Raw genomic sequence first — 18,186 nt, 5'->3', positions numbered from 1 at the left:
AAAGTCAGTCGGTGACAGATGGGCCTGGGCCAGGAAAACAATCTATGTATCAGTCTTATACCTGAACTAACAGCTCCCACTTCTAGCCCCCGTCCTAGGAGAGATCCCAGCCTCCTTCCAGGTCTCGAGGGAGGGAGGTCACTAAGCAGTTCTTAGGTACTTAATGAATGCTGGACACTAGGGAGAGAAAAAATGGGGAAGAAAAAACCCCACAGACATCTCTATCCCCAGAAATGGAATGATGCAGGTGGGATGGCCACAGAAGGAGGAGGTCACAGGAGCCTAGCTTTTCACCCCAGCCCTGCCAGCCTTGGGTTGTGACCTCAGACTGGTCACTGTCCTTCTTGGGCCTGAGTTTCTGATGTAAAAAGAGGGAGTGGGACTAAGTGGTCTTTAAGGTGACTTCTGGCTTAAACATTGTATGAACTGGGCACAGTGGCTCACTCCTGTAATCCCAGCACTTTGGGAGGCCAAGGCAGGTGGATCACCTGAGGTCAGGAGTTCAAGACCAGCCTGACGAACATGGTGAAACCTCGTCTCTACTAAAAATACAAAAAATTAGCCGGGCGTGGTGGGGGGTGCCTGTAGTCCCAGCTACTCGGAGAGGCTGAGGCGGGAGAATGGCATGAACCCAGGAGGCGGAGCTTGCAGTGAGCCAAGATAGGGCCACTGCAGTCCGGCCTGCGAAAGACTCCGTCTCAAAAAAAAAAAAAAAAAAAAAAAATTGGCCAGGCATGGTGGCAGACGCCTGTAATCCCAGCTACCCAGGAGGCTGAGGCAGGATAATCACTTGAACCCAAGGCAGAGGTTGCAGTGAGCCAAGATCGCACCATTGCATTCCAGCCTGGGCAAGAAGAGTGAAACTCCATATTAAAAAAAAAAAAAATTGTATGAAACATACCTTCTAGCTAAGTTAGTAAGGGCCACTACAGTGGGAAGGGGACCCTCATTGGCAGTGCCCAGCACCTGGCTCTAAGAGTATTGAAAAGGCGGATCCCATCAGCAGCCCCGCAGATTTGGATAAGGTCCTGGCGTGTACACTTCAGCAGATCCGGACCTGTAGAGTCAGACAGGGCCAGACTGAGGAAACAGGCCTGGGATCAAGGGTGGGAAGTAAGGGACACAGTCTGTTAGTCTACAAATAGCCCTAGTGTGCTCAGACATGGGAGTCAGACTTGGATTTAAACCCCAGTTCTGCTACTTGTTAGCTGTGTGTCCTTGGGCAAGTTATTTAACCTCTCTGGGCACTGTCCTCAAGGGATAGTGTATAAATTATATGGGATAATTCGTGAGACGAGAGCGTAGCACAATGCTGGGCAACTCTTAGTCAATAAAGGTTAGTTGAAGGGCTCACAACAAGCCGAGACAGAGACAGGCTTCCTGCCTGTGTGTCCCACCCACTCACAGTCCCCTACAGGTCTGGCTCCTGTCAGACACTAGCCTCACCAGTGAAGTTGGCCAGCATCTGGCAGTAGCTGGAGAACCGGTGCTGATGCAACCATTGCTGTGTCTCTGAGATGGGGGCTTTATGGTTCAGATCCTGAGGTATAAAATGGATGGTCCAGGTAATACCAGGACCCAGGGACAGAACAAGAAAGGGAAACAGACCCTTCCTTAGGAGGTCCCAAGTCTGAAAAGGGAGACTGTTCCTGCCCAGTCCTATCAGGTTGTTACAATCTATGGCCATATCACATCTGGCCACCAGGGGGCAGGGCCACTCCATTCTGGAGCTTGAGACGAAGCTGCCGAGAAGGCTTTGGGACAGTGGGGAGTGGGAAGGGGAAGGCTCACCTCAACTGGGCTACACCCCAAGGTGTCCAGAGCGAATGGCGGTGAGGAATAGAGCCTATGAGGAGGAGCAAAAGTTCAAGAACTCTGCGGAGCATTGCAGCCAGTCTCCCTCCACCAACACCCTTCCTCCAGGCCTGCCCTGGGACAGAGAGCTTGCTCCTGTCCTCACCCCACATATTCCCTACCAATCCTCAGCCCTGCCCTTTGCTCCATGCCTGGGCTGGGAGCTCTTTTCTTCACTCTCACCCCAAAGGGCTGACAGGAGGTGCTCATCCTGCCTCACCTTTCTAAGCACAAAAGCCTGCAGGAGTGGGGAGAGGTCAGAGCCAGAGAGCTGAGAGGTGGCCGGGGCCTTGCAGGGGACTCCAGCCATGGCGAACACTGCAGGCAAACACACAGCAATGCTAGTCATTGCTCCCTTCTCTCCACCTGTATATTAACAGCTGACCAGGGGCCTGACAAGTGGACTGAGTTTCCACAGGAAGGAAGAAATTAACCAGCCGGCAGGCCTGCGGCAGTGAGGAAGGGCCTTGGAGGAGCTGGCCAGGAGGAGCAGCAGTAGGAGGAGGGGGCCAGGCAGAGGGAGCACACAAGGAAGGAGGTGGCGATGGCCCGTGTAGGACAGGCAGCCTGGAGGGCGTCAGCTCCTGGAAGCTTCAACAACCACAGACAGGGCAGAGAGTGCCCTTCGCAGGAAGTGGAAGAGTCCCCGCGGGGCTGTGATGGGCTTGCAGCAGTCAGAGCCCTGGAGGCCTCCATTTCCCCATCTGTACCGTGAGGATCTTTTCTCCAACTCTCCCCTCCTGCTCTCGCCCCAACACACGCACCTCCAAGAAGACAGTGCTCTCGCAGGCGGTCTGATACTTGTCCCTCTCATGCAGGGGCTGTTTCTCCATATTCTCGCGGTCCATTTTCAGTTTCCTCTCCTTTGGGCTGCAGGAGGATGATGAGGAAAGCCTCAGGCTCCTCTCTTTTTTTTTTTTTTGAGCTGGAGTCTCACTGTGTTGTGCAGGTTGGAGCGCAGTGTCATCATCTCAGCTCACCGCAACCTCCACCTCCTGGGTTCAAGCGATTGTCCTGCCTCAGCCTCCCAAGTAGCTGGGACTACAGGCTCGTGCCACCACGCCCAGCTAATTTTTGTATTTTTAGTAGAGACAGAATTTCACCATGTTGGCCAGGCTTGTCTCGACCTCTTGACCTTGTGATCCGCCTACCTCAGCCTCCCAAAGTGCTGGGATTACAGGCATGAGCCACCATGCCCGGCCCAAAGGCTCTTTCTTTACCTGCCCGCCTCTCTTCAGTGGCTCTGTTGGATTGGCTGTGAGACAGAGACCAAGCCCCATCCCTCTGTGTACAGAAAAGGAAACAGTCCAAGAGATGGGGCACAGCAGGCTGAGGATCCACAGCAACATGGGGCCAGAACCCACACAGCCGGCGAGGCCAGGTGACAGCCCTGAGAGGGAGGAAAATGGGCCCCATTGCTGCCTGTACCTTAAACACCTTGATGAGGCAGCCAGCCGAGTGCAGGTGGTCTAGCGGCAGCCCCTTGTCACTGGGCCTGAAGGTGTTGATCTGGAGGTGGAAAGGGATCCCTTTCTCTCCACCTTTCTTCTGCCTTTCTCTCCACCTTTCTTCTGCCTTTCTCTCCACCTTTCTTCTGAGGTGTGAACTGAGATGGAGAAGAAACAAAGAGAAAACAGGGCAACTCCAGATCCACCCACACGCAAGGGAGTCCACCCAAAACCAGTTACCCGCCTGCCACCTGTCAGCCACATACTACTACAGCAAATTTCCATCCCCAACCAGTGTCCATTCTATTTTTATTTATTTTTTGAGACGGGGTCTTGCTCTGTCATCCAGGCTGGAGTGCAATGGTGTGATCTTGGCTCACTGCAACCTCCGCCTCTCAGGTTCAAGCGATTCTCCTGCCTCAGACTCCGGAATAGCTGGGACTACTGGCACGTGCCACCGTGCCCAGCTAATTTTTGTATTTTTAGTAGAGATGAGAGATGGGGGTTTCATCATGTTGGCCAGGCTGGTCTCGAACTCATGACCTCAAGTGATCCCCCCGCCTCGGCCTCCCAAAGTGCTTGGATTACTGTCATGAACCATAGCTCCCGGCCAAGCTTCCATTCTTTTTTTTTTTTTTTTTGAGACGGAGTTTTTACTTTTGTTGCCCAGGCTGGAGTGCAATGGCATGATCTCGGCTCACAGCAAACTCCACCTCCCAGGTTCAAGCAATTCTCCTGCCTCAGCCTCCCAAGTAGCTGGGATTACAGGCATGTGCCACCACACCCAGCTAATTTTGTATTTTTAGTAGAGATGGGGTTTCTCCATGTTGGTCCGGTTGGTTCACTGCAAGCTCCATCTCCCAAGTTCACACCATTCTCCTGCCTCAGCCTCCCGAGTAGCTGGGACTACAGGTGCCCACCACTACGCCCGGCTAATTTTTTGTATTTTTAGTAGAGACAGGGTTTCACCATGTTAGCCAGGATGGTCTTGATTTCCTGACCTCGTGAACCACCTGCCTTGGCCTCCCAAAGTGCTGGGATTACAGGTGTGAGCCACCGCGCCTGGCCCCAAGTTTCCATTCTTAAAGCATCACTTTACTAGTTTCTTTCCCTTGGTCAAAATCCTTCAATGGCTCCCCATGGTTATGAGACCAGAAGCAAAGTTCCTAACCCTGGTATTGGATCACCTTAAAGAGTCAAGTCAAGCATTGCTGCACGGCTGCTCTTTCTCATCCGTCAGTGAACCCACTGACCCACCCTGCCTCCCTAATCAGGACCCCAGCACACCTGCAGAGTTTTCCCCAGAGGCCTCTACCCAGAAAGCTCCCCTACTCACATCTGAGCCAAGACATCCCTTCAAGGGTAGAGTGGCCAGATAAAATACAGGATGCCTAGTAAAGTTTGAATCTCAGATAAACAACAAATAATTTTTAGTTTAAGTGTATCTCAACTATTGCATGGAATATACTTATACTTAAAAAATTCTTTTTTTTTTTTTTGAGACGGAGTCTCCCTCTGTCGCCCAGGCTGGAGTGCAGTGGTGCAGTCTCGGCTCACTGCAACCTCTGCCTCCTGGGTTCAAGAGATTTTGTTTTAAAAAACATTTAAAATTTAAATTTGGCTGGCGTGGTGGCTCACCCCTATAATCCCAGCACACAGTAGGAGACAGAGGCAAGAGGATTGCTTTGGGCCAGGAGTCTGAGGCCAGCCTGGGCAACAGAGTGAGACCTCACCTCTACAAAAAAATTTAAGAATTAGCTGGGCCTGGTGGCACATGCCTATAGTCCCAGTTACTCGGGAGGCTGAGGCAGGAGGATTCCCTATACCCAGGAGTTCCAGGCTGCAGTGAGCTATGATTGCATCACTGCACTCCAGTCTAGGTGACAGAGTGAGACCCTCTCTATATAAGAAAACAATAATTTAAAATAATAATGCTGGGTGCAGTGGCTCATGCCTGTAATCCCAGCACTTTGGGAGGCTGAGGTGGGCAGATCACTTGAGGTCAGGAGTTCAAGACCAGCCTGGCCAACATGGTAAGACCCTCATCTCTCTACTAAAATACAAAAATTAGCTGGGTATGGTGGCACGCTCCCGTAATCCCAGCTACTTGGGAGGCTGAGGCAGGAAAATCGCTTGAAACTAGGAGACAGAGGTTGCAGTGAGTTGGGATCACACCACTGTACTCTAGCCTGGGCAACAAAGCAACACTCTGTTTCAAAATAAATAAATACAGTGGGGCACAGTGGCTCACGCCTGTAATCCCAGAACATTGGGAGGCCGAGGCAGGAGAATCACCTGAGGTCAGGAGTTTGAGACCAACCTGGCCAATATGGTGAAACCCTGTCTCTACTAAAAAAAAAAAAAAATTATCTGGGCATCGTGGCCTATGCCTGTAATCCCAGCTACTCAGGAGGCTGAGACAGGAGAATCGCCTGAACCTGGGAGGCAGAGGTTGCAGTGAGCTGAGACCGCGCCATTGCACTCCAGCCTGGGTGACTCTGTCTCAAAAAATAAATAAATAAATAAATAAAATAAAATAAATAAAAATAAAGTAAAATTCAAATTTGAGCATCCTATATTTTATTTGCTAAATCTGCCAATCCACTCTAGGAAGCCTTTCAGGCCTGCCACCCCAAGCAGCCTGCAGCCTCTGTGTTTGGCCTGGCACCAGGATTCTAAGGGTAAGCAGCATCTTCCTCTCTTCACACCCAGTACTCAGAGTAGCCTGCCCATAATCCCATGAAAAACAGTGAAAGAGTCCAACTTTAGAGTGAGGAAACTAAGGCTCACAGAGGCTACAGGACCTGGGTAAGGTCCATGCTAAGAAGTGGTAAGGCAGGCACGGTGGGTCACGCCTGTAATCCCAGCACTTTGGGAGGCTGAGGTGGGTGAATCACCTGAGGTTGAGAGTTCAAGACCAGCCTGACCAACATGGAGAAACCCCGTCTCTACTAAAAATACAAAATTAGCCGGGCATAGTGGCGCATGCCTGTAATCCCAGCTACTCAGGAGGCTCAGGTAGGAGAATTGCTTGAACCTGAGAGGGAGGTTGCGGTGAGCTGAGATCACGCCATTGCGCTTCAGCCTGGGCAACAAGAGTGAAACTCCATCTCAAAAAGAAAAAAAAAGAAAAGAAAAAAATATTTATCCTTTTTTTTCACACCTGGCCGAGAGTCATTCTTATTTTCCCCTCACCCCTCCCCAAATCACCTTCCTTTTCCACCTACACGGTTGCCACCCCCATCTGACCTCCAGCCTTTTCCCAGGCCCAGCTTCAGGCTCACCTGCAGGAAGAGAGACGTCCTCTTGGTTGGGTCCCAGTGAAACTCCACCATGTTGAGTTGTGAGAGCAGCACTTAGGGTTCTATCACTCCCACGGACAGTGGCACATCTGCAGGCACAGGGTGGCAAGCAAGGAACCAGGCTCAGCCCTCCCAGTCCACAAGGATTCCTGAGCCAGAGCTCAGGCTCGAAGGGCCCCCGGCCTTTCCCCACTCATGGATGTCCAGGATGCGGTCCCTGGGCCCGGCTCCACCTCCACCCAGCCAGCTGCTGCTGCTCTGTGTACCGCAGGTGCGGGTCATGGAACGCCACCTGCACCACACTCTGCAGCCACAGGAGGGCGTGGCGCACAGTCAGAGGATGCCGGCATTGAGGACTCAAGTCTTCACACCTGTGTAGGCTGACCTTCCCACACCTCCCTTCCTACCCCAGGAGGCATTAGGACTTAGAATCACCAATCCGTGTTCAAATGCCCATCTGCCACTCACAACTGTGAACCAGAGAAGTAATCTAGAGGCCCTGAGCCTCAGTTTCCTCATCTGTAAAAAGGGGGAGTTAATGCCTTCCCACCCTAGGCACGCCACCCATTCCTTTGCAACATGTCACTGTTGGTCATTTCACAGAATGTGTGTAATTACTTGTTTGTCTTAGTAGAATGCAAGCCTCCTGAGGAAGGGAACTACATCTGTCTCATTACTTTTTTTTTTTTTTTTTTTTTTGAGACGGAGTCTCGCTCTGTCACCCAGGCTGGAGTGCAGTGGCGCGATCTCGGCTCACTGCAAGCTCCGCCTCCCGGGTTCACGCCATTCTCCTGCCTCAGCCTCTCCGAGTAGCTGGGATTACAGGCGCCTGCCACCACGCCCGGCTAATTTTTTGTATTTTTTTGGTAGAGACGGGGTTTCACCGTGGTCTCCATCTCCTGACCTCGGGATCCGCCCGCCTCGGCCTCCCAAAGTGCTGGGATTACAAGCGTGAGCCACCGCGCCCGGCCCATCTGTCTCATTACTGATGAATCCCTAGCTCATGGAACATTTTCTGGCATAGAATGGGGGCTAAAGAGGTAATTTTTTGAGAAAAGGTCACGTGTGTGAATAACACTGTGTAAATATATTTCCAATTTTATTATTTTTATTATTATTATTATTTTTGAGACAGAGTCTGCTCTGTTGCTCAGGCTGGAGTGTAGTGGTGCCATCTTCGCTCACTGCACCCTCTGCTTTCTGGGTTCAAGCCATTCTCATGCCTCAGCCTCCCGAGTACCTGGGATTACAGGTGTGCGCCTACATGCCCAGGTAATTTTCGTATTTTTAGTAGAGACGGGGTTTCACCGTGGCTGGTCTTTAACTCCTGACCTCAGGTGATCCGCCCGCCTCAGCCTCCCAAAGTGCTGGGATTACAGGCGTGAGCCACTGCGGCCAGCCTACACTGTGTAAATGTGTTTCTAAATCTCAGTTCTGCTACTTGCTGGCTCTGTGTCCTTGAGAAAACACTTAACTTCTCTCTGCCTGTTTCTTCAATTCTTGCCCACCACTGAGCTGTTATGAGGGTCCAATTAAATGACGGACGTGAGAGGGTTCTCCGTGATGATGACATCACTGTGATGACATTGGCTTCTTGCCCAGAGAAACAGTCATACCCAGCCTTTGCCACTTCTGGGGAGGAGTGTACCCACCTTCAGCAGCTGGGGGCACTGGGTGGCATCACACGGCTTGGAGCTGCAGAGCATCCGGACCTCATAGGACTGGCCTGGGAGGGATTAAGGGGATGCGTGAGCCCCACTCTGAGGGGCAGAGTGGCACCTACCACCTCCAGCTCACCCTGGGCCCAGCTTCCGGAGCTCACTGCCCACTCGCTCCTCCCCTCTCCCAGGCCTAGCATACCCTGGTTCAGGTAGGTGAGGGTCTCCTCCTGCTGCTTCACGGCTGGCGAGGTAGCTGCACAGAGCACGTACTGGAACATAGGGCAGGGCAGCTCCGCGCCAGGGATGTTGGGCAACTCCTCCTGCTTCAAGTAGGGCAAGGGCAGGGGCTCCCTGCCAGGGAGAGGAGGGCTCTGCCAGCTTTCTGCCCTGTCCATCCCCTTTTCTAAAGGTCTTTGACTCTCTATGCCAGACCTTCCCTCTGGGGAACCCAGTTTCCTGTAGCAGGTCCCCAAGCTGCAGCCAGGGCCGAAAGGACCCCCATTCAGCTCCTCGGGCCTCCAGGAGGCCTCCCTGAAGGTGCTGATCTCAGATTTGTGGCCGTTCTACTCAACAGCTGCCATCAATTACTTGTCTTTGCAACCTCAAAGTTTGCCTGATACTGAGTAAATTCCCAACAAAAATGTCCTACGTGGGATCAGGGTGTTTTTGACACGTCCCAGGACACACTGAACTCCAGGTACATTTGACAACTTCCCCATCTCCAGAGGAGCCCAGGAATGGGATCCCCACTCCCGTCAGCTTGAAATGGATGAGGTCCACCCCAACTTCAGACCAGCACCTTCCCAGGGACCTGGGGGATCCAGCCCTTACCTGAGCAGGCTGCTGTGGGGCCCAGGGTATATATCCCCAGGACTGGGCCATAGATGCTCCGGCCGGTTGTGCCAAAACAGCATCTTGGAGACGGGGCAGGGCCGGCTGTGAAACAGCTCAGCGTGGGGTTGGGCTGCACCCACTGGGCCCCTCACCTGGGGCCTCCACCTTTATACACAGAAGCACACCCGCAAAAGGGTGGGGCGGGGCCTGGGCCTCTTATTGGCTGAGCACCCAGGGCTCTAGCACACTCCGGACCTGTGGGGGCAGCCCAGGTTGTGGGGAATCAAGATCTGGGTCCCCAGGGCTCCCCAGCAATCATTAACTTGAAGGGGAGGATACAGCAAAACGAAGTCACAAGGATGGATGTCCAGTCCTCTACTGGTCCCCAAGAGGCCCAGGGGCAATGAGTGGCACTCTCAGGTTTCAAGATTGGCCCCAGATCCATAAGCCACACAGAGTCCTGGAGACCCCTGGGATCGGCCCCTCCCCTGACCCCACGGGAGAAACCTGTCTACTCTAGGGGACAGAACAGGCAGACACAGCCTCACAGGGACCTGCAAAAGGGCCTCTGATGCCCACTGCCGTTCCTCCCTCCTCTGCCCTCCCTCCCTCCTCTCCCTGCCTCTGCCCCCCCACCCCCCCACACACACGCACATGTGCACTGGTGGCAGGACACCTGTCCTTTAGCTGGGGGCTACCTAGCTAGGGGACTGGAGTTTACAGAACACAGCCCAGCTTGTTGTGGAAACACTCCAGGGGGTGGCGCTTCCAAGAGAGGGAGGCGTGCCCAGGAGGGCTCCCCACTAGAGCAGCCCAGGAGCTCCAGTGGGGCTGGTCCTTTTGCCCCTTCCTTGCCCTGGGGCTTAGAGCAGGCCGTGTTTGTGGACAAATACAGTCAGCCTGGGAGCGGGCCTCTTTCTCCACACTGAGTACGTGTTGTCACTGTACACAGACAGCCCCAGCCCCCTGCCCACCTCCTACTACTGTGTTTGATATAAACAGAACTAGGGCAGAGAGCAGAGATGGGGTACTAAAATGTGGCTGACTCATGGGACTCTAGCTACCCAGGCTCCCAGATTCTGGGGGGTCTGCCTGGGGGGTGGCAGAGCCAAAGAGATGCCTGTCCCCTGCTCTGCCACCTGCATCTCCAGGCACCTGGCACTTGGTCCCACGGGTTTTCTCCCCCCAGGAGGCTGGATGGAATCCAAGTGGGGAGGATGGGGGAGCAGAGGGGATGGAGGCATTCCTGCTGCTGGGGCCAAAGAAGCAGCCGGAGGCCCTGAGGTCCCCTCCATACATTATCCCCAAGGCTCTGAGGACCTACCCCACGCCCTGAGTTGGGTAGGGTTCTATCACTCCCACGGACAGTGGCACATCTGCAGGCACAGGGTGGCAAGCAAGGAACCAGGCTCAGCCCTCCCAGTCCACAAGGATTCCTGAGCCAGAGCTCAGGCTCGAAGGGCCCCCGGCCTTTCGAGCAGGCTTAAGGCACCCTCGAGCCCTTGGGGAGGGCAGAGCAGGATCCCAGGAAGAGGCGGAGAGGAGGCTAGGAGGGGTCCCTGTGTGGCTTGGTGCTGGCCTGGGGGGAGTCGTGCCTGTCTGAGCAGGGGTGGGGCCTTTTTCTACTCCAACCAGAACATTTTGTTTTGTTTCCTATTCCCAGGCAACATTCCAACCTGGAGAGCTGGAGAGTGAAGTTTGCCCCTCCCTCAAAGAAAGGATGGGCTGGGAGAGGAAGCTGTCTATTCATTCATTCATTCATTCAACAAACCGTTCTTGAGTGCCTACCGTATGCCAGGCTGTCTCTCAGGATACCTGGGTGGGTAGAAACCTGCCCTATCCAGAGCTCAGCCACCCCATGCTCCCCACATGCGGGTGGTCAAAAGGGCTGAGTCCTGAGTTCCAGGCAAAATTATGATGAAAGGAGTAGATTGGAGCCCGTAGGATGTTTTTCACTTACAGGACACACACACACACACACACACACACAGCTGACAATACCATATGGCAATCACTGTGTGGTCTGTGCATCTGTGCACACAAATGTCTCCACCCCAGAAGTGAGGTGAAGGGTCCCCGTCCCAGCTAAATGTCCCTGGCACCTCCGGGTACAGTTTACAGGGCATCACCTGCCCTGAGCAGCGCCCTCTGGAGTTAGACTGTGAGTAGGGCTGGCTCAAACCCTCAGTCTTTTCCACCTGAGGTCCTCTCTAGCACCACCTTAAGTCTCTCCTGGGGAAGACTGCTCACATTTCAAACTTGCCTGCTTCTTAGCCCTTCCCACAGCCCCTCCAGCTGATGCTCACGTTCTCCCCTTCTGTCTCTGGGCTTTGCAGTGCTCTACCAAGGTCCTTCATGGTAATTATCCAACGTGCAGTGAAGGTTTGCGTACTTTGTCTAATGTCTTTTTTCCCACCAGAGTGAAAGCTCCCAGAGGGCAGGGACTAAGAGATGTGCAATAGTGTTGGGGTTAAGAGCACGTTTATTTTATTTTCTTCCTTTTTTTTTTTGAGACCAAGTCTCACTCTGTCACCCAGGCTGAAGTGCAGTGGCATGATCTCAGCTCACAGCAACCTCCGCCTCCCGGGTTCAAGCGATTCTTGTGCCTCAGCCTCCCGAGTAGCTGGGATTACAGGCGCGTGGACCACGCCCAGCTAATTTTTGTATTTTTAGTAGAGACAGGGTTTCACCATGTTGGCTGGGCTGGTCCCGAACTCTTGACCTCAGGTGATCTGCCCGCCTTGGCCTCCCAAAGTGCTGGGATTACAGGCATGAGCCACTGCGCCCAGCCAGAGCATGTTTCTCGAGATGGACTCTGAGAGTTCAAGCCCAGCTGTGTGGCCTTGGGCCAGTGACTTAACATTTCTGAGCCTCTTGTTGCAACTGCATAAGGGGGATGATGAGAGCTTTTACCCCAGAAATAGAGACAATAATTGACCCCTCAATAAATATTCCCCTTTTCTCCATTGTTTCCCCAGGGCCTAGTACATCAAAGGTTTATTTATTTAACACTTAAGGATATAGGTTTATTTGTATAACACTTCTAAGTATAGAGGGTCTTTTTCTTTTTTTGGTTTTTTTTTGAGACAGAGTCTTGCTCTGTTACCCAGACTAGAGTGCAATGGTGCGGTCTCAGCTCACTGCACCCTCCACCTTCTGGGTACAAATTATTCTCGTGCCTCAGCCTCCTGAGTAGCTGGGACTACAGGTGCCCACCACCACGCCCAGCTAATTTTTGTATTTTTAGTAGAGACAGGTTTTCACCATGTTGGTCAGGCTGGTCTTGAACTCCTGACCTTAGGTGATCCACCTGCCTTGGCCTCCCAAAGTGCAGGTGCTGGGATTACAGATGTGAGCCACTATACTCAGCCAGGGGCCTGTTTCTTTTTTCTTTTTTTTTTTTTTTTTGAGACGGAGTCTCGCTCTGTTGCACAGGCTGGAGTGCAGTGGCATGATCTCAGGTTCAAGCGATTCTCCTGCCTCAGCCTCCCCAGTACCTGGGATTATAGGCACCTGCCACCACGCCCGGCTAATTTCTGTATTTTCAGTAGAGACGGGGTTTCCCCATGTTGGTCAGGCTGGTCTCAAACTCCTGACCTCAGGTGATCTGCCTGCCTCGGCCTCCCAAAGTGCTGGGATTACAGGTGTGAACCACTGTGCCCAGCCAGGTCTGTTTCTTTAGCAGGCTGTTCTTCAGTGCTCAGTGTGACCTCAGACTACTTTTCAAACTTTCTTACGTAGTAGATACTATTTTTTTTCTGTTACTCTATTATTGATCCCCATTCTATAGATGGGGAAACTGAGACTCAGAGAGGTTAGGTAGCTAGCCCAGGGTCACATAGCTAGGAGGAAACAGAGCCAGGATTTGAACCCAGGCCATTTGAGTCACAGTCCCTGCTCTTTTTTTTTTTTTTTTTTGAGTCAGAGTCTCACTCTGTCACTCAGGCTGGAGTGCAGTGGCGCGATCTCAGCTCTCTGCAACCTCCATCTCCCGGGTTCACGCTATTCTCCTGCCTCAGCCTCCCGAGTAGCTGGGACTACAGGCACCCGCCACCACACCCAGCTAATTTTTTGTATTTTTAGTAGAGACAGGGTTTCACCGTGTTAGCCAGGATGGTCTTGATCTCCTGACTTGTGATCCACCCGCCTTGGCCTCCCAAAGTGCTGGGATTACCGGTGTAATCCACCATGCCTGGCTAGTCCCTGCTCTTAATCACTGCTCTATGCCCCACTCTTCAGGATACATATGTGTGGGCTTTTATTTTTCTTAGAGACAGGGTCTCATTTTGTCTCCCAGGTTGTAGTGTAATGGCACGATCATGGCTCACTGCAACCTCGACCTCCTACACTCAAGCAATCCTCCTACCTCAGACTCCCAAGTAGCTGGGACTATGTGCTCTAGCCACCATGCCTGGCTAATTACATTTTTTTTTTTTTGAGATGGAGTCTCACTCTGTCGCCCAGGCTGGAGTGCAGTGGCATGATCTCGGCTCACTGCAACCTCCACCTCCCGAGTTCAAGCAATTCTCCTACCTCAGCCTCCCAAGTAGCTAGGATTACAGGCATGTGCCACCACACCTGGCTAATTTTTTATATTTTTAGTAGAGATGAGGTTTCACCACATTGGCCAGGCTGATCTCGAACTCCTGACCTCATGATCTGCCAGCCTCAGCCTCCCAAAGTGCTAGGATTACAGGCGTGAGCCACCGCGCCCAGCCCTACAAAATTTTTTTGTAGAGATGGGGTCTCACTATGTTGCCCAGTCTAGTCTCAAACTCCTGTCTCAAGTGATCCTCCTACTTCAGCCTCCCGAAGTGCTACCATTACAGGCATAAGCCACCATGCCCAGCCTTTTAAAAACAAATATTAGGCCAGGCAAGGTGGCTCTTCCTATCTATTTTTGCTGTGAAGCCTTTGGCCACCAGAAGGATACTAGGAGCCCTCTACTTGGTCCTCTATGTCTAGTATGCTGCCCTTGGGAGCCAGAGAGACCTCCCTAAGACACAGGAATGACCCAATTACTCTTCTATGGAGAACACTCCATGGCCTCCCGTTACCCTCAGTGCCATCCTGAAGCTGGGCTGTGGAGTCCCTGGGTAACTATGGGTCATGTTCCGGGCTATCCATGGCACACAATGGTTAGTGCTAAAAATCATATTTTTGGTAGGAAAACTAACACAGATATTCTTGGAGTCAAACGCAAGGCTTGCACCAATGTTTAAAATAGAGCCTTGTCTTTAAATCCCTCTCAAGTTTGGAGTGAACCACTTTGCCTGCTCCCCACTCCTCGCCCCGCCCCACCCTGTCCCCTATGGTATCTCTGAATTGCTCTTTGGGGCTCCAGTGAATGAGTTTGAGAAGCCCCTTTGTGCAGAGAAAACCAGCTTCCTGATCCAGCATTCAAGGCCGTTTGTTCACTTTTTCCTGCCTTTGGCGCTCACCACCTCTCTCCCTCTGGGCTTTCCAGTAGCTCCGGAACCGGCTGTTCTGTTTCACACCTCCATGCCTTTGCCTAGGCTGTTCCCTCTGCCTAGGATATTCTGGTCCCCTCTGCCTTCCAGTCCACTCGATGGCCCCCGTTAGCTCAGCTTGATGTGGGCCTCTGTATTACCCCTCTCTGGGTCAGAATCTACGGAAGGGCCTCGAATGCAGGTACTAGGTGCCCCCGGTGCTCGGGACCATTCCATACACTTGGTAGGACCTCATGGTTTAGATGGTCTCCAATGCAGACCCTCAAAGGCCCCGCCTGAACCCCTGGGCTGCCCCGGTGCTGCTTTCTGTGCAGTCTGCAGGGGGCAGTGTGGGCCCAGGCCAGCCGCAGGTCCCCAGGCTGCTTCAGCTGGGTCTAGACTTCCCCGCCGCAGGATCTCTCCCCAGGCGTTAACCCCAAGGGAGGAGTTAAAGTCAGGCTCATCCTCTCTGCCTCGAAGTCTCCTCGGCATCACCACACTCACGCTTGTCCCACACAGTAAGCCATGGGCACCCTCACCGCTAACACCCAATCCAGCTGCGACCAGACTTCATCCTCCCTCCTTTCCATACGCTCTCAGCCACAGCCCCTCCCCAGCCTGCGTGGGGTCTCCTCTCCAGCAAAAGATCCTCCTTGAAGAATCCGGGGGTCCACAGTGCTCATCTCTCCAAAATTCTAACCCTCAACCATGCCCCTCCTCTGCAGGGCTCCACCCCCTTGCTTACCCCAAAGTTATGCTCTTGCTGTTACCTTGGTAACAGATGCTTTGTGGGTGGGTAGGGGGATAGACTAGAGGACAGGAGCAGTGGCTTCAGGACACTATTGGAAGCACAGGGGTGGGGGCTCAGTGTAGACAAACTGGCACAGGGCTGGGGAGGGGCGGCCAAGGGCTAGGATGCCCCACCCCCACCCCACCATGGCTGCTGTCAGCCCCGAGTCCCCAGCCTCAAGGAGAAAAGAAACAGAACAGAAGAGGACGTGTTCCTCGAGAGAGGGGTTTTCTTCATTGAGGAAAAGGAAACAGCTATAACCTCATTATCCCCTCAGAACAGCTCTCCCAGAGATCCTGGCTTTGTGGTGGGGAGCGGGGGCAGCAGGAGGGAGGGCATGAGGGATTGCATACACAGAGCCCATGTTGTTCCCCTCCAGGAGGCCTGGGGCGCAGAGCACGGGAAGAGCTCACCCAGGGCGTGTTAGGGACAGTGCCACGGGCAGTGGGAGGGTGGCTCCAGGCCAGTGTCCCAAGCTTCAGGGGCTGGAGGCAGCAGGGGGTGTGGGGGGGCCTTCTCCAGCCCCTGGGGACCTGGCTGTCCCAGATGCCACAGCCGGGAAGTATGTCAGGCACTTGCATAAGAGCCTTCTGTATTTCCATAAAATCATAATTACCGCTGCCTGCCATGAGCCTTAGCTCATTAGAGTGGTATCTGCCTCTCGGGCCCCCAGGTGGGCTGGTGGGGGGAGGTAGGGGACACTGGGGCAAGGCCAGGCCTCTCACTGTGGTCTCTGCATCCCTGGCCCTGCTGGGCTTGGACCCCTTTCCCTTCCCCAGCTGGGAGACAGGAACCTAGACTCAGCTCCCAACCACTTCGGGCGCCTCCACACTAGGCACCCTGATTCTAAAGCTGCAGGGAAAGGCCAGTCACTCATGTTTTCTGTCCTGGGTGACCCATGGGGCAGAGGCCACAGATGCAAAGGGCTTGGACTGGAGGTGTTGATGCAAGGATCACCACCATGGGAGGAGAAGCAATTCCTCACATCAGAGAATCTCAGCCACTCACAGAGGAGAGTTCCTGGGGGTCATATAGGCCAGTGTCTCTTAATCTTTTGGGGATCTCAGATGCCCTGAGGAGTAGCTGAAAGCTCAACTTTCCTCAGAGAATGTTTATTATCTTCCATAATTTTACACAGCTTCAAGTGGTTCATGAACTCCCTGAAGCTCACTCGCAAGTCCAAGGTTAAAAATCCCCAATAATAATATTACTATTAATAATAATTAGTAGTAATTAACAGTAACTAATAATAACATAAGAATTAACAGGCTGAGTTCAGTAGAACATGCCTGTAGACCCAGTTACTTGGGAGGCTGAGGTGGGAGGATCACTTGAGCCAGGGAGGTAGAGGCTGCAGTGAGCCATGACTGTGCTACTGCACTCCAGCCTGGGCAGCAGTGTGAGACCTTGTCTCAAAATAAATAAATGAATAAAATAACATCCATTTACTGTGCATTTATTCTGTCCATCTCTTTATTTTTTTACTTTTTATTTTTTGAGATTGAATTTCGCTCTTGTTGCCCAAGTTGGAGTGCAGTGGTGCAGTCTCGGCTCTCTGCAACCTCCGCCTCCCAGATTCAAGCAATTCTCCTGCCTCAGCCTCCCGAATAGCTGGGATTACAGGTGCCCACCACCCCATCTGGCTAATTTTTTGTATTTTTAGTAGAGATGGGGTTTCGCCATGTTGGCCAGGCTGGTCTCAAACTCCTGACCTCAGGTGATCCACCCGCCTTGGCCTCCCAAAGTGCTGGGATTACAGGCATGAGCCACCGCGCCCAACCTGTCCATCTCTTTACGTACATTAACTCATTTAATCCTCAAAAGAGTGCTAAGAGATATATCATTATTGCCTTCATTTTAATCCAACTCCTTATTTCAAACTAATCTAATCCAATTCTGCCAGTCTGACAAGAAGGAAACTCAAGTACCTTTAGAGATAGACAGCTGTCTGCCCAAGGTCACAAAACAGGAAGCAAAAGGCAGAGCTGGGCTGAGGACTGGTCTCTCTTCGTGTGCTAGACATTTTGCTGCATGCAGATTTGAAGTCATCCCTGTCCCAGGGCTCCCAAGAGCCCACTGCCCACTTTCCCAACAAGAGGCACCCCAGTAGTTCTATTGCCACTTCTGAGGGAGCCCTCCAGAGTATGGCTGCCATTCATCCCCCCGGCAGCACCTGGCCCTTGCTCTGCCTGCCCCTCATTTCTGCCCTCCGAATCTGACATGGGGCAATGCTCCTTCCTTCCCAGGAGAGGCTGGCCAGGCTGCTTCCACCTCATCTCTGATCCACTGCAGTGGGAGTTGTCAGTACTAAGAGCGATGACTCAGACTTAGTTCAGGAGAGACCGCTCTGAAACACAAAGGCTGCAGGCCGGGAAGGACATCCAGAGGTCATGGCATCCAGCCCCCTGCCTCCGCCATGCTTGCCCCACCTCAGGCTTCTGATGTCCAGACTAGATGGGCCCCACAGTCCTCCAACTTCCCTGGCTTTCCTCGGTTGCCAGAACTACGGGTTCCCCTGGGAATTCTTCTCTGTATCTAGTTAGCATCTCTTTGTCCAAGAATCATCACTTCTGAGTTGGTTCCCCCACAGAATACCAGGCTCCAAATGGCCGAGGAAAGTGAAAGAAGGAAGCGGTTTTCTTCTCTCTGCCTCAGAGAAAGCACTGGGAAGGGACAAATTTCCCAGAAGAAAGGAGGGAAAGAAAAATAATGGCCAGACGCGGTGGCTCACGCCTGTAATCCCAGCACTCTGGGAGGCCGAGGAGGTCGGATCACGAAATCAGGAGATCAAGACCATCCTGGCTAACACGGTGAAACCCCGTCTCTACTAAAAATATAAAAATTTAG

The 18,186-nt window shown here is 52.8% G+C and overlaps 1 protein-coding gene across 1 annotated transcript; it reads right to left on the bottom strand.

Moving 5' to 3' along the window:
* Positions 1 to 826: 826 nt before the first annotated feature.
* LOC116474748 (transcription factor CP2-like protein 1) lies at positions 827 to 9,240 on the bottom strand. The gene is made up of 11 exons (XM_032163452.1): positions 9,097 to 9,240; positions 8,465 to 8,616; positions 8,257 to 8,325; positions 6,587 to 6,693; positions 3,442 to 3,460; positions 3,283 to 3,395; positions 2,619 to 2,724; positions 2,075 to 2,172; positions 1,792 to 1,846; positions 1,447 to 1,540; positions 827 to 1,057 (listed from the first exon to the last, which is right to left on the bottom strand). The coding sequence occupies exons 7-11, from the start codon at positions 2,700 to 2,702 to the stop codon at positions 927 to 929; spliced, it is 462 nt and encodes a 153-aa protein (XP_032019343.1). The 5' UTR covers positions 2,703 to 2,724; positions 3,283 to 3,395; positions 3,442 to 3,460; positions 6,587 to 6,693; positions 8,257 to 8,325; positions 8,465 to 8,616; positions 9,097 to 9,240; the 3' UTR covers positions 827 to 926.
* Between the last annotated feature and the right edge of the window lie 8,946 nt (positions 9,241 to 18,186).

This window comes from Hylobates moloch, unplaced genomic scaffold (genome assembly GCF_009828535.3).
Source record: "Hylobates moloch isolate HMO894 unplaced genomic scaffold, HMol_V3 SCAFFOLD_10, whole genome shotgun sequence".
NCBI lineage: Eukaryota > Metazoa > Chordata > Mammalia > Primates > Hylobatidae > Hylobates > Hylobates moloch.
Note: the sequence above shows the minus strand (reverse complement) of the source record. Positions and strands in the feature narration are given on the sequence as shown.

Coding starts and splice junctions, on each gene's coding strand:
- LOC116474748 (XM_032163452.1), bottom strand. CDS start 2,702: ATGGACCGCGAGAATATGGAGAAACAGCCCCTGCATGAGAGGGACAAG. Junction 1,847..2,074: donor AGGCTTTTGTGCTTAGAAAG/GTGAGGCAGGAT, acceptor TCCTCCTCATAG/GCTCTATTCCTCACCGCCAT. Junction 1,541..1,791: donor TGGGGTGTAGCCCAGTTGAG/GTGAGCCTTCCC, acceptor TTTATACCTCAG/GATCTGAACCATAAAGCCCC.